We start from the raw sequence: 24151 nt of genomic DNA, 5'->3' as shown, positions 1-24151 counted from the left end.
TCACAGTAAAGAACCGGGTATAAAAAATATAAAACTTTTCAGAGGTTTTTGTTGATTTCCACCTTATTTTTCTCACTTATAACGGCATAAAATCAAAAACATTGCTCACATGGCATGAAACAAGGAATATTCTTCTGGCTCACATTGAACATCAGATACAATACAATAAAAATTCCAAGTCCAGCCCAAAAAACCTAATTTTTATTATAATCAAAATTCGTATTTAATGGATTTACAGGGAGCTAAAAACGAATCTAATTTTTTAAACAAATTTTTTGCCCTACTTTACTCGAAGCGTCGTTTGGTATTTTTTTAACTATTTACATACTGGGCCGCGTGGTTCTCAGCTCGTAGACCCCGCCGGCCATTGGTTCGATTCCCACCTCCGCCCCGGTAATTTCTGACCCCACTCCTTCCCCCAAAACAATTAATTAATTTTAGCCATTGTAAAAACGTATCTAACACGCCAAATATGATACAGAGCAATACTTCAAACAGCTGTTAATATAAATCAGCAAATCCTACACAAATATTTCAGAGACGTCAGTTTTGCTCACTGCCAACGCAAAAGTCGATATGACATATTTAACAGTTTAACCGATGGATCATAATGCACATATTTTCACCTTGAAACTACACGTTTTCATTTTCATCTTTCGATAAATGGCCGACGATTTTTCTTAAATACAAGGACGAGTCTGCGTATTCAATGGAAATAAAATCAGATTGAGATAGAAAAGAACAAATTGGCCTATATACATAAAACAATTACCTTAACAGAATGCATTTAAAAACAAAAGGTCAGATTTTTATTGTCGTAATTAGGAGATTTTTTAATTGTAAAACTGTTTCCATATTTTCGCTTTCCAAATACCTCTGAATATTCCCGAGAATCACGTAAATAGTGGTATCTTTGAAAGGACTTCACTGATCCACAGGATACTTTAAACTACGTTAAAAGTATATAAACTATACGTAATGGTCTAACAGGTCTGTTCTAACCAGGTCTCCGTACATAAATTAGAATCGGGTATAAAAAATATTTCAGATTTCAACTCTATTTTTCTCACCTATTATTACAAAGCCTAAAACAAGAAATATTCTGCTTTCCATCCGTTGTAATATTTTTGTATTTGGATAAAATCGAGAGGAGTTTTGAATTTTTCCGTGGAACACTGAATATCAGAGACAATAAAAATTGCCCCCGGCGAGTTCAGCCCAAAAAATGTATATTTTGTTAATGGTATGAAAATTCGTACTTAAAGGTTTTTCAGGGTCAATCCGAACTGTTATTGCAACGACAACTTTCTGGCACACTTTACTCGAAGAGTCTTTTGACTTTTTCGACTTTTTATATACTCGGCCGAGTGGCTGTCGGCGCTCGTAAACCCCGCCGGTCGTGGGTTCGACTCCCACATTCGCCCTCGGGATTCTGACCCCCTCTTTTCAAACCCAAAAATAATGCAAAAGTCTGTTAATTGTTCATTGTACTGTAGCTACGATAATATGGAAAAGCATAAGGTCACTGAAAAAAAAAAAAAAATGAAAATAGCTGTAGTAGTTTTAATAATTTTCTGTGTTCAGTAAATGAAAAGACATCGCCGACATTCTGATTTCTTCGAGTTTTACAAAGACTTTAATATTTAAAAGTAGAACAAGGGGAAATTTAATAAATTCAAGTTAAGTAAAGCATTTATAAAAAATTAACAACATACTTTGTGTATGTTATATTTTTTAAATTAATGCTTTCCTAAAAAAACCTAAAGATAAAGCTTTACTTTTGCGAAGATTTATGAAAATTTCTGTGGGTTTTTTTTAAATCCAAAGCGGCATCGTCGGAATTGCATTTATGCTGATGTGGAAATAAATATAAGGTTTCTCAGTGTTAAAAATAGTGGGTTACTTTAATGACGTTTCCAACTGTGGTTGAAACATCATACGAACCCTACACTAAAAATAGAAAGGCTTAAATAAACAACTCGGATTAAAAAACCTCTTTTCTGAATTAATTTTTCTCCGTTAAAAAAAATTTTAAATCAAAATCATAACACCGTTGACCGAACGCCAAATCTGTTTTGCTGTTATAACCCGTCCTTTGTAACAGTTAAATTTCCCCAAATTTGCGTTATGTTAACATTCCTCGGGGTTTCCACGCAACTAGAAATTGGCTAATTCATTAAAATACAATGCATGAAACAGGCACAACGTTTGCCCTATTTAAATAAAAAAAAACAAAAAGTGTAATTTAGAACGTCACTTTCACTGGGAGTTCATTCATATGCCTGGGCGAGGTGGAGATCTTCCAAAAAGCTTCCTCTCTGACTTCGTGGACCTTTCAGTTTTGCCCGTTGTTTTTATTAAGAAAGCACAAAAATTAGTGGAAAGTGAAATAATACAAAAATCAACATGACCGATAGGTTCGTTGAATAACGACTGAAATATAGTGAAAGCGAATAAAATGAAATTGTATTTAATAAACACATTTATATAAATTATTTACTCTCTAAATTAAAAGTTAAACAATTTTATTGTACGATTTATTAAGTATAGAAGATTTTGACTATTTATACCAAGTTTTTCTGATTTTTTTTCTGAAATCGTTTTTGAGATTTACAATTAAAAAAATCCCCTAATTACGACAATAAAAATCTGACCTTTTGTTTTTAAATGAATTCTGTTAAGGTAATTGTTTTATGTATATAGGCCAATTTCTTCTTTTCTATCTCAATCTGATTTTATTTCCATTGAATACGCAGACTCGTCCTTGTATTTAAGAAAAATAGTCGGCCATTTTCGAAAGATGAAAATGAAAACGGTGGAGTTTCAAGGTGAAAATATGTGCATTACGATCCATCGGTTAAACTGTTTTAAACTGTTCAACTTTTTGCGTTGGCAGCGAGCAAAACTAACGTCTCTGAAATATTTGTGTAGGATTTGCCGATTTGTATAAACAGCTGTTTGCAGTATTGCTCTGCATCATACTTGGCGTGATAGATACGTCTTTACAATGGTTAAAATTAATTAATTGTTTTGGGGGAAGGAGTGGGGTCAGAAATTCCCGGGGCGGAGGTGGGAATCGAACCAACGGCCGGCGGCGTCTACGAGCCGAGAGCCACTCGACGCAGTGTATAAATAGTTTAAAACACACCAAACGACGCTTCGAGTAAAGTAGGCCAAAAATTTGTTTAAAAAATGAGATTCGTTTTAAGCACCCTGTAAAACCATTAAATACGAATTTTCATTGCAATTAAAAATTAACTTTTTTGGGTTGGACTTGCCCGGGGGCAATTTTTATTGTCTCTGATGTTTAGGTTTCCATTACAAAATTCACAGCTCCTCTAGATTTTATCCAAATCCATGATTATTAGGCCCAATGAAAAGAGGAATATGACTGGTTTTGACTATGCAGCGTTTAGATTTTATTATGCCATAATAAGTGAGAAAAATAAGGTGAAAATCAGCAAAAACTTCTCAGAAGTTTTATTTTTTTTTATACCCCGGCTTCTAATTTATTTACGGGTGCCAGGTTTGTGGCATTAAGTATAGTTTATAAGCTTCTAACGCGCTGTAAAATATCCTGTCGATAGGTAAAGCCCTTTCAAATTTATCACTATTTATTTGATTTTCAAGAAAATTCGGAAGTATTTCGAAAGCGAAAATTTGGAGAAAATATTTCATTTTTGATTTTCACGGCAAAATTTTACATTTAGTGGTTTTCGGCGTTTAACAAACGATTTTCATTGTTTATTGCTAATAGAATATTACAGCCTGCTTTCCTACGTTGATAGGTCAACAATTATGTATTTTCAATAGATAAGTAGAATTTGATCGCACACAGACTGATTTTTTCTTTTTTTTTGTGCGAAGTAGGCAGTTAAAAAATAGGAACAAAATTGTAATATTGAAAGTCATAACAATAGAGTTTTTTTTATCAAATACAATATTTACAAATTTTTAACACATGGACTTTAATCCGTCAGCCATGTTGACTCACACTGCTCTTTTGCACTTCACGATGATTTCAACATAAAATAAGAAAAGCAAGAACTTTTAAAACATAGACTTATCGATATTGATCGATTACTTTAAATTCTGAAAGAGCTTGAGTTATTAATCCCTCTGTAGTATACTTATTACCTTCCACACTTTGATATCGTTATTTTATATATTTTTTACCAAATAAGCCAAGAAATTCCTTAAACCAATACAGTTTTTTGGTTACAACATCGGCTAAAATTTTGGGTAGACGTGTTTGTGGCATTGACAGATCTTTTTGAATGTACTTACATTACAAATTAAAATTAAATACAAACAAAGGATTTCACATGTTTCCTGATAGACAATATTGGTTGGCAATAAAAATAATTGATTAATGAAGAATGTATTTAATTTCTCAACTGTTTCGAACCAATGAAACGCCCACACTCGGGCAGCGTAACACTTGATGAATATCATTACGCTATTAAAAATACTAATTTAGAATGAAGGTCAGCATTTTCATTTCTGATTAAATCATTGTAGGTTGACAGAACTGCACGCTTGGATATACTATGTTCATCACAATGCTGGGTTAATGATAATTTAGGCGTCAATACCTAAATATTTATAGATGTTAACTAGCCCAATTTTGTCGTTCTTAAACTTCCATACTTCATATTTAGATAGTTTTCCACCATTTCGGAATACCATGATTTTGGACTTTGTTGGATTCCAAATCTCTGGCAACACGAATTATCATTCTTTGAAAAGCATATGTTCCAGCATGACAATATCGTTTGCGTATAGCAAATACTTTATACGTATTCACCCCACTAATGTTCAGGCCTCCACCAACATATTTATTTGAGAAACGAGACGAAAAAGGGATAATAGTAGAGGTGATAGTCAACATCCCCGTTTTAAGCCCATCATGGTTTCAAAACTCAGTGACCTGACCGTTTACCCAGACATTGCTTCTGTATTTGTATAAAGTTTCTGTAAAATGTTTATAAATTTGCTTGACAACCCGAGCGAATACAATTTGTAACAAACTGCATACCTATCAGGTGAATTAAAAGCCCACTTATAATCTGTTTCAAACAATATTTGAAAGCAGAGCTTATGCTAAAAAAAATACTGAAATTTGTGTTTATTTAGAAATCGTGAGATGCGGTCTGGTGTAATGTAGGTTTCAGAAAAACATTTTCTTTATCGTGCCAACGTTTCGATCTTTATTGAGATCATCTTCAGGGCCTGGGATTTACAAACATTGTTTACATATAACAATTACATTTTGGATGTGGAAAACTGAATTTATACAATGCAAAATATATTTTTTTATATATTCAATCAAAGTATTTCTACTCACTCCATAATCACCACACACTGAAATTTGTGTAGTTTTGAGAAAAGCAGGGGATGACACTAGAACGTTGACACGCTGTTTTCTCCCAAAAATTGTACTCAGCGGTTTTTTCGGGATACGAAAAACAAACATTAACTTCGTTTCTTCTCAAAAAAAAAATCAACTTACTTTGCATCTGTTATTAACAATTTTCGACTAATTTCGAAACGTCTATAGGATAAAATAAAATACGATAAAAACTAAAACTTTTGTTTTCCAAATTTGAGAATTTAAACGATTTTTATTTCCTGCTTTGATTCGCTCCAATAAAAAATTTCGGACTTATTCTCAGTGACTTTGTAAGTAAATCTGAAGGTGTTCGACGGTGCATAAAAAGATAGTAAAGAGTTATTCGTCTGTTCGTCGTCTTTCAAGGTGAACTTGTAGTTTATTTTCTTTTGCGCTCAGCGACGTACTCAGTAGTTGAAATTACACTTCTGGAGTCTCGGTCTGGAAGGCTAGAAAACCTTCGTAATTTGCAGAAAGTTACAAAAATGAAAATAAAATTAGGAAGGTGAACGAGAAATGCGGTTCATCGAATTTTGACCGGGAACAATTGGGCATTTTATGTTTCTAAAAAGTTCACTTTTGTAATAATAAAATCAATTTATACGTTTTAACTAAGAGGGTTAAAAATTTGCTGATGATTACAATATGCCGACTGCATAAAAAATACTTTTCAGTGAGGGGTTATTCAATGGGACCCCTTCACTTACCTATGAGCCGGTAGAAAAATTGTTTTCCTTCTTGAATGGAAGGCACGGGTCATTTTGTCGTAACTTCTGGCTAAAAGTGAAAGACTAAAATACAATCCAAGTCAGCCCTCGATTATCCACGGCTTCGTAGGACATTCAAAAACTCCTTTCACCCCGGAGTCACTCCCAAAAAAACATCCTTCGAAATTGAAAAGGAGAGCAGAAAAGCGTGCCCGTTTAGTTTGACTGACCGCTCGATCACGTTGAGACTGATAATGGCTATTAAAGGACTTCTGGACCGGACGAATTAAAACAATCGAATGCCGCGCACGCACAAACGGCGATACGAATGCAAAACGGCCGGTTGAGTAATGATTTCGCATTATCGCTTTCTCTATTTCGACTGCACACTTGATGGTTACAAGGTTAATAAGTCCGGGGTCATCGAATTCGTCGGTGAAAAGAAATCCTAGAAAACCGAATAAAAAGAAAGAAGAGCCTCCTATCAAATAGTTTCCGTAGTGGTCCTAGCGAGGGAGATGTCATACCTCATCTTCCATGGTTTACTGTAGGTGTTCTTTGGATTTTTTGTGACATGAAAGAGAGGCCAGTGTTTAACAGTGGTCAAATTTCTTCAATTCAATCGGAAGGGTTCAAGGTCAAGTTCTCTTATGAAGATGGCCGAACTACGGGCACCACATGGTCCTGGGCTAACATGAGATCAATAACAAACATCCCAGGGGTGCGTCTATGACGATACAATCCAGGGGCGGCCATAAAAATTTTTCAATTAGTCTGGAACTGGAGACGTATAAATTGTTTGAAAGGTGGGTTCCAGGTCAGGAGAGAATTTCATATAACCAGGCAGCTGACATCTTAGCTAAAACGGGAGCTGGGAACAACCCCAAATAAACATCGCACAATTAAGAACTGGAATCTTGGGATACTAGAGAACACCACACATACTGGGAACGTATGCTTGTCATGAGGCAAGAAAGACAGGAGAAAGACTACTCAACTCTATTCTATTCAACAGAAAAGAACTAAACGTCAAAACATGCTCCAGTAAAATACTATATACATAAAAAATGGGTCTATTTTTCTATAATGTCGATATGTTTAGAGGAGACAGAGATGCATTCCAGGCAAGGGAATTTCAGGCAACGAGACAGCAGATATACAAACAAGGAATTACCACCCAGGTTTATGTACAAGGCATGTTTCATTAAAGTACTACTTAAAGGATACTACATTTAACTAACTGCCAGGCAATAGGTATTACAAGGCCATGGTACCTTGGAATGTTTTCTGCAACCGCCTAAATACTCTGAACAAACCGAGATATCGAAATTGTTGGACCTGGTGGTTCCCAGGTCACACGCTACAGAAAGGAATTAAAAACCCTGGTAAATATACAAGGTGTGCTCCATTGAAATACTATTTAAAGAATAGAACTATTAGCAGTTGATAAATGTTGACTAGAGAAGACAGAAACAACAGAGGATACCACATGCAACTAACTGCCTGGAATTGTTAGGAAAACGCCTAGAAAATCCTTTCTGAAACTGCCTAAATACCCTAAAAAATCTACAAATTGTTCGACATGTTGGGTCCAGGCCATCAGGGAATGTCAGAAAACCAGGCAGCTGACAATCTAGCTAAAAAGTGAGCCATGAAACAATTCATAGGCTGAAACACCCTCTGGCACCGAGAGCCAAGCAAAAATCTGTGATTTTAGGACCATACCCCTTCTAACTGCCCGGCAATAGCTACGAAAAGGCTATGGTACCTTGGAAAACCATTCTTGAGCAATAATGACTTCGATATCATAAACAGCAGGATAATTTTGTATTTTGTCTTTTAAAAACTTCCAGAAAACATTAGCAGAGGTCGGAAAGTTTAAGTGCAAAAGTGAACAAACCCTACGATTCCAAAAGGTAAGATGAAGCACTGGAGTACAAAATCCCTGGCTTATATCATGAACAAATTGATTTTTCTTTTGTTATAGCCCCATGATTTTAAACTAAAGTCCAATTTGAACGGTTCACTTTTATATCCACTATCTCAAGATGATTCAATACCAAAATATTTTGACGTTGGGCACTCAGGATAATGAACGATCTCGAAACTTGAACGAACGACATTCATTTCGGATTCTCATTTAGCTTTCGGCCTGTTGTTGTCTAAAGAAGAATTATATTCCTTTAAAAGTGTCTTACGACGCTTTAACGAGCCCTAGGAGGATAACTATCCACTTTAGTGATTTCTCAGATCGTTAACGATTAAATCGCTGGGTGAGGGACAAATAGTTGAAAAATAAATAACGTCTACATCAATGCAACAATGGAATTATCTCTATTCATCAAGACTTCTACTACGTGTACTTTTACTTTTTGTACAAATTTCACACAACTTCACATAATCATTTAAACCTTCAAAAACTTGAAATTTTAGGAAATAATGTCCTCAAGTAAAATCGTTGATATATAAAACTAGCTTTTACCCGCGACTTCTTCCATGCATGGTTTGTACCTTTCGAGTGCCATGCAGAGTGCTCATATGGGTTTCTACGATGTTTCTTTTTTCAAATGTTTCTCTTCTTCAGTTCACTTCTTCAGTAAAAAATTGTCCGTGATCCCCTTAGTGGTTGAATTTCAAAAAATCCTTTCTTAGCGGCTATATTGCAGGAATGCGCTGTCGAAATTTCAACCCTTTAGTTCCAGCGGTTTGGTCTGTGCGTAGTCTGTCAGTTTTATATATATAGATAAGCTTGGACTTTAGTAGTCCTTTGGAATTCCATCTGGCCATTCAAAGCTCGTTTTCTTCTCAAATATTTTTTTTCTGAGTAAAATGGCTGTTAACCACGGACAAAGGGGTTGGATAATAGCGTGAAACATTTGAGATGGGCAAAACGACGTTTTCCACCTTTTATTGTGAATAACTAGGAGAGGGGAAAAGATTAAAGGACTGGAAAATCGACCAAATGGGAGGCGAATAAACGAGGAAAACGAAGATTTTCCCCACATCTCTCGCGAACCTAGAAAAATGTGACAAGATAAAAAGAAAAGAAGGCAACAAGAAAAAGAAAAACCTGGCCAAGCAAAATAAATGAATAATTAATAACTTATATAAGTACACAAAGGAAACTATTTTTACCCTCTAAGGGACCTTGAAATTACAATTAATAAAGAGGCTTAAAGAGGGATTAAAGAATACTTAAACGATTTGGAGTTAGGTAGACATCATCCCGTACTTAGTCAAATCAAGCTTTTATCACAGATATTTTTTTATTATTGGGTTTTTAGTTAGATGTAATGTTAGAAATTTTTAAATATCCCAGTCCAACCTATTTCCATTGCCGACTGTTGTTTTAAGAGGGGTTTTTAAGAGGTCCCGGGGTTTCGCTTTATGTATCCTACATGTAGAGAAAGATTGTGCCCCACTCATTTTAAGGGTGGCATTCCCACGCGTTCTCTATATGAAGCCAAGGAATGAGAATTGTCCTTGAACACGGCGAGGAGTAGCTGGGTCCCTTGTTGCGATAATTGGAAAAAACAGGCCTATTTTATCGTATATAGTACTTGATAGATATCTCGTTTTCGATTGAATTTATTTATGAGCGTGACTGTGTAGCATAATGTGGAATATTGAGTACCTCATCGAACCTAAATTAAATTAGATAGCTATTGGTGGAATATTGAAAGAAAATGCATTTATTATCATGAATATATAGTGCAAGAGGTCTTATCGTCGAATGTTGAGTACCCAATCGACCCGCAATTGGATTTGTGTAAACGGTAATAGAGGAATATCGAAAATTGAGAGTGAGTGTATTTAAAAGCGTGAATATATAATACGAGAGGGCCCATGGTGGATTATAGAGTACCTCATCGACCCTCGATTTGACTATTAGTTACGGCCTTCCTTAGTTTTGAACCAAAGCGCGCCTATGTGCCCAGCATTTAGAGAAAGGTGGCCAGATGTGTAGAACTTTGGCTCTGACTAGAAAGCGTGTAGGAATGCCACTCGATTGAAAATTGTGCTTTAACACGGCAACATATATGTGGTCCCCTCGACTAGATTAGTATTTGGATAGGTATGAACAGTGATGAAGGAATATCGAATATTAAGAATGAATGTATTTATTAGCGTGAATTATAGTGTTCGAATGCCTAAGGTGTGGAATATTAAGTTCCTCAGCCCATGGATTAAATCAGTGGATATGTACGAATGGTGGAAAATCGAATATAGATCGAGTGAATATATTTATTAGCGTGACTGTATAGTGTGAGAGGGAGTATGGTGGAATATTGAGTTCCTCATCGAACCTCGATTAAATTAGTTGGTGGGCCTGTGTAAACGGTGATGTTGGAAAATCGAATATAGAGAGTGAACGTATTTATTAGTGCGACTGTAGTGGGGCAAGGCCGATGGTGGCATATTGAGTACCCCATCGACCATCAATTAGGTTAGTCATAAACGAGTATTGAGAGTGAAAGTATTTATTTGAGGTAAATTCTGGTAGTGGCGGTCTATTCGTCCTCGCGTTTTCTACAGAACTAGAGCGAGATGTAGAAACTACACTACCATCGTTGGCTCTTTTGGTCATCTTTGGCGAATTATTTGGCGTTTTCTTTCTTTTAGGCCATTCCGACAATAAACTATCCAGGACTCAGGAGGCTGATTTGCAATGCAACGGAGCTGAGAACAATAGTGATGCCCCCTCCTCGCTGAGCCGGCACTTTTGTTCTCAAGTAACTCAACTGAAGTCCAACCGACCGAAAACAAACCGACAAAACTTAACAAAAAAACTAAGTAAATTAATAAAAACTAAAAGTTGTAGAGCAAGAAAATAACAACTGAAATCTAGATTGATCGAAAACGACATTTATTAATATTCATGACAATAATATAAACTTGGGCTCGACGGCATCGACACGGTCAAGTGTGAATGTATTTATTAGAATGAGAGGTTAAGTATGGGTGGACGGGTCTGCCGAAGAATATCGAGCTCCGCAGGCATGTCAAAACATTAGGTTAGTTAGGTTAAGGAATAAGTGGAGTGTGACAGGGTGGCGAAAAGCTGGGCAATAAAAATGCACGGTGTCTTGCCAATTTTAATTGTAAATACGGCATGGAATGTTACTCAGAAAGTATTTATTGGCATGAGCGGTTGGCGAGGTGACTCTCACCTAGCCGACACCCAGTTAGTTATAGGGGTGGGTACACTGCGTCATTTGTACTCTGAGACCTGCCAAATATAGGTTGGATTAAACTCTTATTATAGCATGAGTATGTATGTAATAAGTGTTCTAGAAATATTGCGTGTGGAAGATAGGTAAATAAACATAATAATAACAAAATAATAATAACCATACGGATCGTCTAACAACCAAAGGTATATGACAGAAAAGTGATGAAAAATGCAGAAAAGAATACATATTTTCGCGATTATAAAATAACAAAGGACAAATATGCGAGGAGCCGGCAAAAAAATAATAATAATATAAACCAACAAATTGATAAGGACAAAATATGCTGACAATATCAAAATTTAATAAATATATTTACAGTAAATAATTTCGAAAATAAGCGTAAAAAATGACGCAGCAGTTAGTTCTATCTCCCTATACTGACTAGACGTAGAATTATAAAAATAAGCCAGTCGTATGACGAGACTCATGAAAGCGAGATCATGATTTGCTTTTTTTAGTTGTTTTTAAGTTCTTCAGATGTGTAATCATTTTATTATGTCTTAGAAGTAATGTACTGAAGAGGAGGTAGAAATGAGCCTCGAAATGCATATAGAATAAAATAATTAAAACATCGTAATGTTCGAAAGGCATAATAAGTATATTCAAGCCCAAATACTCGCAACAATTTTTAACCATAACTTAAAACTAATTATATCGTGCACTCAGGTTCAATCCGAACATAAAACGGCATATATATGACATAAAAAGATGTTCGAGATAGTACTGCGTAAATTACAGAGAAAAATATCACTGAACTACTCACTTCGACAAATAAAAAAACATAAGCGTACAAAACGGCATCCTTTCTCTATGAACTCTCATGCCAAACATATCTTATTTTACAATGTTATATTTTAATTGTAAGTTTATACATAACTCCATCTATACATAATTCCAAGGCATCGTATACAGAGCATCCGAAAATCCGAAAGTTTATTACCGTTAATTTTATTTTGTGCCTGCGGTCTCCTCGACGTCAATAATAAAAACAAACACCTATACTCGACGTACTAAACCGGTTGAACAGTGCTTTACTGCAGGTTTTACGATCCAATAAGAAAATTTACAACGACATATTAGCCCCCGGGCCTTGTCATAAAAGGGAAATAAAGTAAATTTAATAATAAAATAGGCCAAGATTGAAAAAGAATGCTGGAATAGGACTGGAAAGGATTTCTTGCGAGATGTGACCACGGTTTTTGAAACTTTCACTCAAAATGCGAAAATTCATGTCTAGTTGCAAAACATTTCGTACATTAACATTAATTACCGTAGGTTAATTTCACACGAGAGTTTTCACCTTGGACTTAATTAATTGTTTTGTTGAAAATTTTCCAATACTCGATTTGGTACAATGGCTAGGTTTAAAATTAAACCCTTCCCCTGGATGTTTTTCACACTTATTTTCTATTTTTATACCAGTGCGTTGACTAATCTTTTGTTTAAAGTGTTAGATGTTACGACCCAACTCGGGAAAAATCTGGATCTTGGTATGATCTGGATGAAGAAATAAATTCAATTGTTACGACCTATTTAACGCCATCATCAGGGCAAAACAATCTTAAATATATCTGCACATAGCTTTGGCAATATTGGAACCGAGTTGGTCTTCAAGGAAATTTGAAACCATCTATTAAAAACTCAATTATGTCAATGTGTAGATTTAAGATCGTTTTGCTCCTGATGATGAGTTTAAAATAGGTCGATAGCTTGGAAGTAACAATTTGTTTTCTCATTCAAACCATACATACAGGGTGTCCTTTTAAGATGGCCCGGCTGTATTAATCTTGAACCAATGTCGCTGTCAAAAAAACTAAAAATATGTGTTTTATATTTTTTAGTCTAGTTTCAGATTTTTAGAGGACAGGGTCAGAGAAAAATTGTACAGGGTACTTCAGGCCCAGTTCAAATCAATATTTCAAATACGACCCTATCCTGACACATCATTTTAAAGAAGTTTTTACGCTGAAAACAATGGTGCAATCGGATTTTAAATTGGTCAAAAAATGACAAAGTTATGGTGAAACGTTTGAAAAAACAGTCGTTTGGTTTGCTATTTATTAATCACATTTCATGTTCGACCTGCCTGCCTTGCAGAAGATGCAAAGATTTTTAACCACTCTTCACCGGTGCTTTGGGCGATAGAGTCATGTGAGATGAATTGACAACCATTTTCTATCCTTTGCCGCAGTTCTTCAACTGAGGTTGCTGGGTTATGATTGGCATAGAGACTTTTTTTTTTAAATGGCCCCACAGAAAATAGTCACCTGGAGTTAAGTCAGGTGAACGAGGAGGCCATGAGGTCCTATCTACCTATCCAGGAAATGACGATTCAAATAACGTCTCACCTCCAAAGAATTGTGGGTAGAGGTATCCATCAAGCTGGACAATTATTTTTTGTCGTTGTTGCAGAGGAACATCATCTAATAGTGAGATAAAATCTCCTTCAAAAAATTGAGCAACGGAGCACAATTTAAATTATTTTCGTAGAAATAAGGCCCAATTAATTTATTTCCGAAAAGTCCACACCAAACGTTCATACTGTAAACCACCTGATGAGTGAATGAAACCACAAGAGTACGAAATTCTCGCATTTTCCTCTGCCACGTTCGAAAATTCCTACGTTAGTATACCATTTGAGGTGAACTTGGATTCAACAGTCCATAGAAGAATGGAAGAAAACGTTTCTTCAGCCTCCCAAATCGACATATTTGCAAGGAACGTTAGACGCTTATCATAATCAGAGTCCCAAAGTCCCTGGACAAGATGAGTGATATGGCTTAAAATTTTAAGTCCGGAGTACATCTCTAATTTTATTAATTATTTGAAGATGGTGAGATGCAGTCTGGTGTGATGTAGGTTGAAGAAAAATATTTTCTTTATCGTGCCAACGTTTCGATCTTTATTCAGATCATCTTCAGGGACTGGGGTTTATAAACACCGTTTAAAGATGTGAAAAAAGTGAATTTATACAATGCTAGAAATTCACTTTTTTCACATCCTACATTTATTTATTTAATTTAAACAATGTTTGTAAATCCCAGGCTCTGAAGATGATCTCAATGAAGATCGAAACGTTGGCACGATAAAGAAAATGTTTTTTTAAAACCTACGTCACACCAGACCCGCATGTCACCATCTCCAAGTAATCATTAACTAACTAAGGTTTAATCATTAAACACCACACATTTATAATTTTATTTTTTGATAAACCTAAAACCCTTTCAACATTTCTGAAAAAGGAATTCGGATTTTCGCGAATATACAGCAAAATATTCAGCTCCTCGTCGAAATTAAGCTGCCGGTTTTATGGTGATGGAACAGCAACTGATCCGATCTCTTCATATTGCGAGATACACGAATAAACGTTTTGTGGTTTACTCTGGGGAGATCAGGAAATTTCTGGGAATACAACTCGACTGCAATAGCATCATCACTATCAATAAAGCAGTCGTACATATATCAACTCGCTGTTGATCGGAAAAATGTGCTCTTCGATTCATTTTGTATGGAATATTGATTGCAACGAATAGATACTAATGTACAATTTATTTTCCCAGGAATTAAGATTTGCTGCAATAATGCGAGTTTGACAAATAAATTAAAGACAAGTAATGTTTACTTTAGTGAAGAAGCAAATTAATGGAATTAACAACGAAACAAACGAAATGCGGTTTTTCAAACTTTTTCCTTAATTTTTTCATTTTTTGACCATATTAAAATCCGATTGCACCATTCTTTTCAGCGTAAAATTCCTTTAAACTGATATGTCAGGAAGAATAGGGTCCTATTTGAAAATTTGATGTTGAACTGGGCCTGAGGTACCCTGTACAATTTTTCTCCGAAAGAAGTTAAAATTTGAAACTAGACTAAAAAATATTAAACAAGTAGTTTTTTTAGCGTCAATGGTTCAAGAGAAGTTCAGCCGCGCCATCTAAAAAGGACACCCTGTATAATCTATGGTATAGATCCAGATGGTTTGTAATCTTTTGTCTCACTGTTATTCCTGTTGAATTGTTAACAGATCAATTTTTTTCATTTATGTGAGTTAAAACCAGTGTCTCTTTAACCTACTTTCACCCTCATTTAACCGTTTATTTTGCAGGTTCGAACTAATGGTACAAATTTCATTAAAACTGTATAAGTGAATTCGACGTTCATCCCATATTGAAAAGTTAACTCCAGAGTTAAAAAAACCCGTTAACGGAAATAGGAACAGACACAGAGGGAGAGGCTACATGTGTTGACACTTCTTACCTACCTAAAGGGGGGAAAAGAAAGTTTAGCTCTTTAAATATTAACTTTTCAATTAACGGCTTTGTGAGATTAGGACAGAAGAATTTGTTCAGAAGTTAACGTCAATTCCGTACGACGGAAACGTCAGGCTGGAAGAACTAACATGCAACGAGGCTCGCACTCCAGATCCAGAACGAGCAATAAAAGCAATAAAATGTAAAGAAAAGATGGCAGCACGGTCAGTGTAGTGAGTGGTCCTAGCACGATTGGTAGGTGGCCACCGGAGAATCTAAACCGAAGAAGAAGGGTCATCCTCACCCGAATAAAAATGAGCCACGCGAGGTTGACACACCGACTCGTACGTTTGGGCCAAAACCCGCATGTCCGGCATGTAGAGAAAAGTTGCTCGATGTGTCCATAATTGAAGGTATTCCTTGGCTCCATACAGGGAGAGAGTAGGAATGACGACCAATATAAGAATTGAGCTCGAACACGGCTGAGAATCTTTAGACTCCCTGTTCCGATTTTTGGAGGTTGTGTACAGTACTGATAATTTCGTTTTGTATGATGAGAGTGAATGTATTTATTGGCGTAAATGTGAAGTGTAAGAGTGACCCTGAGTGAGTAGTAAATATGTAAGAATGTATTTATGAGTGAGTGAATGGATTTAGGAACTGAACCCTCGATTAGATTAGTTGTTGGATATGTGTAAACTGAAGATAGAATATCGAATATAAAGAGTGATTGTATTTATTAGCTTGAATATGTAGAGTTAGAGGGCTGATGGAGCAAAGTTGAGTGCATCATCACCCTTAGCCCAGATTAGTTATTGGTCACATAATAAGAGTGAGTGTATTTGTGTATTTAGCCTGAATGTAAAGTGTTCGTGGACCTATGGTGGTACATTAAGTCACCCCATCGACCCTCCATTAGATTTTGGGTATGTGCAAAGAGTGATGGAATAATATCAAGTGTTGACATAGAACGTATTTATTGGAGTGAATGTGTAGTGTTAGGGGGCTTACGGCGGACTATTGAGTACCCCGTCGACCCACAATTAGGTTATTTATACAATAGGGGTAAAGGGTGATAGGGGAATAAGAATTTAAGAATGAGTGCGAGTATGAATGGGTTTGAATCTAGGAATGCTGAATTGACCTAGCTGTTGACAGCACCCGGAACCCAAACTTCGGTGGCTGGAGAGATAAAAGGCCTGATCCTGGAGGGCCAAAACCCCGCTGATATTCGAGGCCAGTCGGTAATTTATTGTAAATAACAAAAGCTGGAATTGCCGGTAAACTGCGAGAAGTGAGAGGTCAACATGTATGTATGTATGTACATACATGCGCAGCATTAGACCTATATAAATCCAAATCCAATAGGACAAACTGAGTATTGGGACCGATCAAGATTTTATTGCAACATAAAACATACCTCCTTTAATGTATTTATAAACAACAAAAGGAAAAGGACAAGGATAATTGTGAAATAGTGACGGTGAGAACTACTGTTTTTCGCCCGTGGGGGTCATTGTAAAATGCAGTGGATTTTGAAATTCAAGGAAATGGCAGGGGGACATCAACTTTTGGCTGACGTTGCTATTCCATCGAGTCATCAACTCGTCCTTGCTTGATCGGCAGCTTTGCCTTTGAATCGCAACGAGTGTAAACTGATTTGGAAACAGGCGTAAACGGGAAAATAAAATCACGTAAATTGCATGTTCCGAACACAAAAGAAATTAAATTTCCGAACAATTTTAAAATTTTCACATTGTCCCTGGCATCTCACCATTTTATAAAATAAAAAACCTGATATGAAATCTTAAGATCCGTCACGTCTTACCACGTGGCAATTCACTCCACTGGAACCGTTTTGTTAAGTAAAAGTAATGGAAGAGAAATTGCGCGATAAAGGAAAAATTTATCAGCAAAAATGTCAAAAACAACCCATTCTACAATCATTCCTATAGTACCGTTGTCCAGTACAAAAAGTACTCACAGCAAGAAATACTAAATTTAAAACTTTCTTGTTTCATAAAAAACCAAAAGCGAATGGGGAAAAGGTTGATGAGGATGATTGGCCCCATATTTCTCAAGACGCACCACCATACTATACTTATAATTTTAAACTATTTGTTTTTTTCTAACCTACCAGGTGGCTAAATGTTAAAATCAATATCTCGGAAGCCAGGACACAAAGGAATTCTGGAACTAGCAGTAAGCAGCAACTTTCGTGAATGGAATTTATCCGTGAGTAATACACGGATCGGTTATATTCTGTCCAAGCCCAAAATATTAGCAATGTACACCTCGGTCCTTTAATCTTATCTAAGTTACAATGTCAAAACGTCTGCCAAGTGGGTGGGCAGTATAGATCCCTCACATTTTCTGCATGCGCAATCATACCACCGCAGCGATCGCGAATTTGTTATGTACTCACTAGATATAGAAGAGTTCGTACTGTATGCTTCATATGTATCATCTGTCCAAATATACCACACAATTTCAACGAAACAGAACCATTATTTAGTTAGATATAGTTGTTTACGGGATTTTACGTTTGCGCAAACGCATGAAACACCGTTAATCCGATTGCTACAAAATCCATAGGGGACCTTTTACAAATCGAACTGCATAATCCTCGTAAATTTCATAAAAATCCATCTAATGGGAATTTTGCCGGTTACACGGAATTTACAGACACGGAACCAAATTTCGTCAGGAAGATCTGAAAGGGAAAATGAGAGTAGAAATTTTGATTTTGGAGGATAATTTCTTCGACTTCCCGCATGAATACATGACTTCCCTATTGCTGGTAGTTCGGAGGCAAAAAAAACATCAGACAGCCAATCAGCCTTAAAAGCATTAGCATTTAAAAAAAGATCAAGCCAGTGAATGCATCCATTAGGATATACAGGATTTATAGGATATATAGGAGGCAATACGGCCAAAACTTCACCAATGAACATAAATATCAAAAATTTGATTCAGTTGAAGACTGCAGGTTCAAATAAACCGAAGAATTGCCTCGCCCAGCTTACATCCTTTTTTACATTAAAGTTGTAAATATCAAATGATTCAGAATATCACGATATTTCCCCATATTGAACGTCTCTATTTTTAAAATTATTTTTGGACAAAAAACTATTAAATTAAACAAATTAATTGTTAATTTTATTAGGTTTCGTGGTCCACTTGACCAAATGAAATGGCAAAAAGGAGGGAAAATTTTTAAAAAAGGTGGGGTTGAGATGGTAAGTTAGTGTCCGAGTAGATCGAAGTCACGATAGCTCAAGTGATAGAGCAGCGGCGTATTTAGCCAAAGGTCGTGGGTTCGAATCCCACTCGTGACACTTGCTTTTTTTATCTCAACCAAAACCTTAATTAATTAATTGTTAATTTTTAAATAATTAAAATTTGATTCGTTGTGATTTGGCCTCTAAAGATCATTTTGGCTTGCCAATCTTCACTGCATTGGTCTTCAGACTTTTAGGAATTTTACCACACTTCATCAGGGTTATAAGAAGGATGAGGCAAGACAAAACCACTTATTCCTTCATTTTTTGATGCTTCATATTAACTTATAACAAATGCGTAAAATATGTTCCGGTCCTGCTCATTTTAGTCATCTCGCCTTCTCGAGCATTCAGTCAGGGACGTAAGCAGGGCAAGGCAACAGAAACCACATAACTGAAGACAAATACCAAAAATTTACTTTAGCGTAAGATTTCAAATACGACTGGAACTCTTGCCTATCCCTGCTTATAACCCGACCCACAACCGAAGACGAAATGCCTAAACGCGTCTGACAGACCATCCCAGCATATGAAAACGTTCGGTAACGAGCAAATTACATGTTCATCATCCCACAGACCACACGCATTAATGTGACAATTTAGTTTTCATCCAATTTGAAAAGCCCAAAGTCTTACAAGCAAACATTTGGTCAATGAACTATAACATCAACTTATTGACTGGAATTAGATAATCGCAATGGTATTAATAAGAAGAAAGGCGCAAATCAAGACAAGGGTTGAATCACTTCGCGAAGTTTGAACTTGATATAGGGGAAAAGAATGTGAACCTTGAACCCAAACAAACGCCAACTAACGAACGGGGTAAACTAGCCACTTGCGCCCTTCAATTTTCTGCTTCAGCTGTGAGTGAAGGGTTATAATCCCCCTTTATAAACCATCGCTGTATTTGGGTTTTTCGCCTGGGCCGACATCCACAACCTTTTCCACTCAGGATCCCAACGACCCAATTACCCGAGGAAGTTATAAAATCGGCGATATTTTTGTAATTAATTAATTAATTTTTTTAATGAGGAGTCATAAAACAGAAAAGTCGCTCAGTGAAGGAAGGAACCACAGGTATGGCTGAGTCCTGGTGAGTCCAAGCGATCAATACTCCCTCCCTTGCAGAATGCGGACAACCACCACCACAATAACCTACTTGTTATATTTATTTCCCAACTCGAGACTTAATTTTATTTTTACTCTTGGGTCAATTTTTCGATCAATAGTTCATAATTATCAACCAAAACTTTTAAATGGAATAAACTGACTGATAGGCTTAAATTTTGTGACGTTTATCTCGTCAATAAGTACCGATCAGCACCAATTTTTAAAAAACCCTTTTTCTTTTCCTTTTCGCCATTAAAAAAAAACAATACTGGAACATATCTGGCTAAAATGAACAGTTCAAAAGGATGTGATAGATAAACAAGACGAGACATGATGGTTCCCACTTACCATGTAATTGGGTCAGAGATTGTAGAGCGTTGGTATTGCAGTTGACAAAACCTGCAAAAATATAGAATAGCCGTTGTAATTGACTGTAATAAAAGAAAGAAAAAAAATGAGACAAATTTAAACATTTTAAGAAAAACTTTGGATCCCGGTTGGTATGAAAATGTCAAACAAAAAATCCCGATAAAAAAATGTTGATATTATTAAGTTGTTGTTTTTCTCAAATCGTTTCCTTATCTTAAGAACTTAAGGATCGGTCATTATATATAATTTTTCCTTGATTATATTGACTTTTTTTATCAGATTTGACTTTTCTTTTGCATATTGTTATCCTAGCTTTTGTCCGCCCCCCTTTGTTTGTCTAATAAAGAGGATTTGTAGGTTATATAATAGCGATAATCGTAATATGGTACAGGGCTAATTTGAAACATACAAGTTTTGTCAAAAGAAGCCTAATAAGCCCGAAAGGTCATATTACGTAAGTTGTAAGCGTCACTGACTTTCACATTTCATCTTATCTATATGCCACAGGGCAAAATTAACTCATTTATTATCAGTCATTGAACTGTTATTTGGATTTCCTCAGTGGAATTTAAGTATGGGGTGAAAAAAGGCATAAGTTGAAAAGCATGCGCCTTTAGCGCAGACCCGCAGTGCGCTATCGGCGGTCTCAGCAGAAAACGCTTTTATCAATGAAACTCGTTACAATTTTTTTTTCTTTTTTTATTAAATTGCCAGATCTTCGTACGAATTTTGACAACCGAAAGGTCATGGGTTTTGATCGGGCTTTTAAGAAAGACTTCGCGCCCGGCTTGGACGAGTTTTGATGCAACTTTTCTTTTCAAAACTGGACCGATTTTGAAAGTTACATCACTCCAGTAAGTCTCGAAAGGTCATCGATTATGCTATAAAGAAAACGGACGTGTTACTTAATTAACAACCATTCCCCTGATTCCACCTAGACGCACAAGTACATACGTTAAAATTAAAATTTTAAAAAATATATATAAACTGCCTTTGCTAAGACATATTTATTGATAAAGGCAGTTCGATGTGTAAACCCAAGCATAATACACATCATCGTCAATTAATTGAAATGAAGTACAGTAGCTGAAGCATGTACTGTGCAAAATGACTTTAAAAACACGATCCACATTCTTTACAATCCTTAAACCGAAAAAAAAATCAAAATTTTCTATTAATTCAGAGAAAAATCGATCCAGACACGACTAAAAATCTGACGTCAAAGGCATCGACCTTTCCCACGGGAAGAATAGTTTTAATATTTAAGGATCTTCTGCAGGATAAACGATGAAAAATCCACCTAGTCCAGGATTCTAAATGTAAAGAAATTATTGATTAGGTGTAATACTGTATTGAATGTAGGATGATGGTAGTTCGTAAGGGCGTCACGGGAGGCCTCCACGCTTACCCCCAAGGATTTCCTTCAATGATTATTTTATCGTAAAAAATGACTACTGTGGGTTTTTTTCGAAGGTTGAATTTCCTCCAAAAAATGAAGATAACAGTTTGACAAAGAAAAGATCATAGTTCAATCGATTAAACAGACCCAAAGATGTGCTAGTGTATTTTTGTTGTAGAGCCCCAGGTGTCTTGCTGCATCTTTAATTATAACAACGGTGCAGTTCTTGCCTATTTTAAAATCTGAAAATTGAATCGGGGAGACAATTTAAGTATTTGTCTATAATTAAATTTTTTATGATTTTTTTTTTTTAATGGATAGGTTCTTCGGGAGCACTGCAAGAGGGAGATGGATCGAAATCTTCAGCCTCCGACTGCGCCCCTCCTGACCATTGCCGCCACAATTTTAAAAAAAACCGGCCCTCTTAATTCCCTATTAGCTCGAGATTTTAATTAAATTTTATTTTTTTTATGAAAAAAATTTCATGATTAATAACTGGGTAGATTTGACTCTCTCTTCTTCAAGAGGGCCTATCGAATGATCCTCCTAGGCCTTAAAAAAATAATAATAAATAAACCATAAACCATTTAAATTTGTCAAACTAGGGCTTTGATTTTTTTAATAAGACCTTTTGAAAAATTAAAAAAAAAACTGCCAAAGTCTGCAAAAACAATGTGCTTAATTAATTAGAAGTACTCGGCCGAGTGCTATCAGCGCTATCACGCTGACCCCTTGTACGAACCTGGGGAGTTTTTTCTCCTGTTTTTTTTTTTGTGCAGAATTTGAGAAATAAAGACTAAAATCAAACATAAATTGATAAGAGATAAAAATACCTTTATTGAATAGGGTGTTCCATGGATAAATAACATCAGGTACCTCGACGGGTGCTGTACCGTAAGCTCGAAACATTGTATGATTCTTTTAGCGAGATAAAAATAAAATACACAATCAATTTAACAAACGATCACTGAATGAAAAATTCCCTGTGCATCAACTTCAAAAAGTCTGTGGAACGGATGGACAAAATATTGACACTGTTGAGAAAATGAACGACTATTTTTTTGACCTTCGGGCCGTCGGCTGCACCACGATAATCGCCAATGATTTTACCGAGGAAAAAACCAAAAACAATTTCAATTTGGCCGGTGTCGGTCAAAATCACTCGTCGGGTCGGATTTGGAGTCGTCTCCGATCATACGCGATTCCCAGACACAACAAATAAACTCGGTTGTAACAAAAAAACTTGTGAGATTGATCAGGATGGAAAAGGTTCGATGCGTGTGCCTCGGAGGAAAGTTTTGGGACGACTGAGCAGTGAGCACTGAGCGCAGTAGGGAGAGGATCAGCGGAGTACTGCGAGGAGGGGGCAGCAGAATGACGTCAGACTCATCGTCGATACCTCCACAGCTGGACGTTACGTAGCCTCTATCGACCCATCCTACCTGAATTAACATTTAATCGGGGTACATCTAACATTAACATATGTTCATGACAACAACAAGAAAATCTTTCATGACCGGAGTTTATCAGCATCTGGGAGGATAAGCCGGATGCATGCAGGCCGCTCGCGGGGAAACCGCGCCGTCCAGTTGTTCAGGTATATTCTATGCAAGCTCAAAATATGAGCAACCGGACTCATTAAGGAAGTACATCTCGGTCATTCAAGCTGAAATACAATCTTATCCAAGTTATAAACAAAAATAAGATCAGACAGTCAAAACGATAAAAGCACTAGCATGTAAAAAGGTCAAGTCAGTAAATGCATTCTCCAAAACCTGGTAAAACTCAACAACTTGCAAGGACACAAAGGAGTTCTGGTTGAGAAGCAGACAAATTGTTCGGCACAGAACAAACTCCATCTCAGAATTGGTTCGCAGAAAACAAACGGAAAAGTGGTTGGAAGTATATTTCATGAGGCCTAATCTCTACAGACTAATTAGGGTAAGAAGAAACAAAGAAAAAATCAAGTACATAGTAAATAATGATGGCTTGAAAACAAGAAACCGGATCAGTTTATTCAGTACAAACCAAACATGTGAGCAACCAAACTCATTAGGGAAGTTCAGGTCAACCTTTCATGCTGAAATGCATGCTATCAATGCATCAGAAAATCTTAAAAGAGGATGCACAATATCCTCATAAAATCGGATACCCTGAGAAAACACAAAACTTGACAATACGTTGCGACCCAGGACACCAAGTAATTCTGGGTAATAGAAAAGCAGATAAACCCACCAGAGGAGGATCTGGTAGACCAAATATAGACCCAATCTTGCGGTAACAAGGCCAAATGTGCCAGTGAATGTATCCAAAACCTGGGAAAACATCACCTAGCAATAGGTCAATGGCATTACAGAAAAGTTTGTCGGGTAATGGACAAGACAAAATGGTCAGAGAAGGATCTGCAAA

The 24151-nt window shown here is 36.3% G+C and overlaps 1 protein-coding gene across 1 annotated transcript in view; it reads right to left on the bottom strand.

Annotated features, from left to right (window-relative positions):
* The window catches only part of LOC106667188 (translational regulator orb2-like), a 113666-nt gene extending 90617 nt beyond the window's left edge, over positions 1-23049 (bottom strand). The window contains exons 1-2 of the mRNA XM_014394966.2: positions 22576-23049; positions 20323-20373 (exon numbers count right to left, since the gene is read on the bottom strand). Of these exons, the coding sequence (XP_014250452.1) occupies positions 20323-20373; positions 22576-22651 (127 nt within the window). The 5' untranslated portion in view covers positions 22652-23049. The remainder of the gene's footprint in view (positions 1-20322; positions 20374-22575) is intronic.
* Positions 23050-24151: the final 1102 nt, after the last annotated feature.

This window comes from Cimex lectularius, unplaced genomic scaffold (assembly GCF_000648675.2).
Source record: "Cimex lectularius strain Harlan isolate CLEC.00 unplaced genomic scaffold, Clec_2.1 scaffold207, whole genome shotgun sequence".
NCBI lineage: Eukaryota > Metazoa > Arthropoda > Insecta > Hemiptera > Cimicidae > Cimex > Cimex lectularius.
Note: the sequence above shows the minus strand (reverse complement) of the source record. Positions and strands in the feature narration are given on the sequence as shown.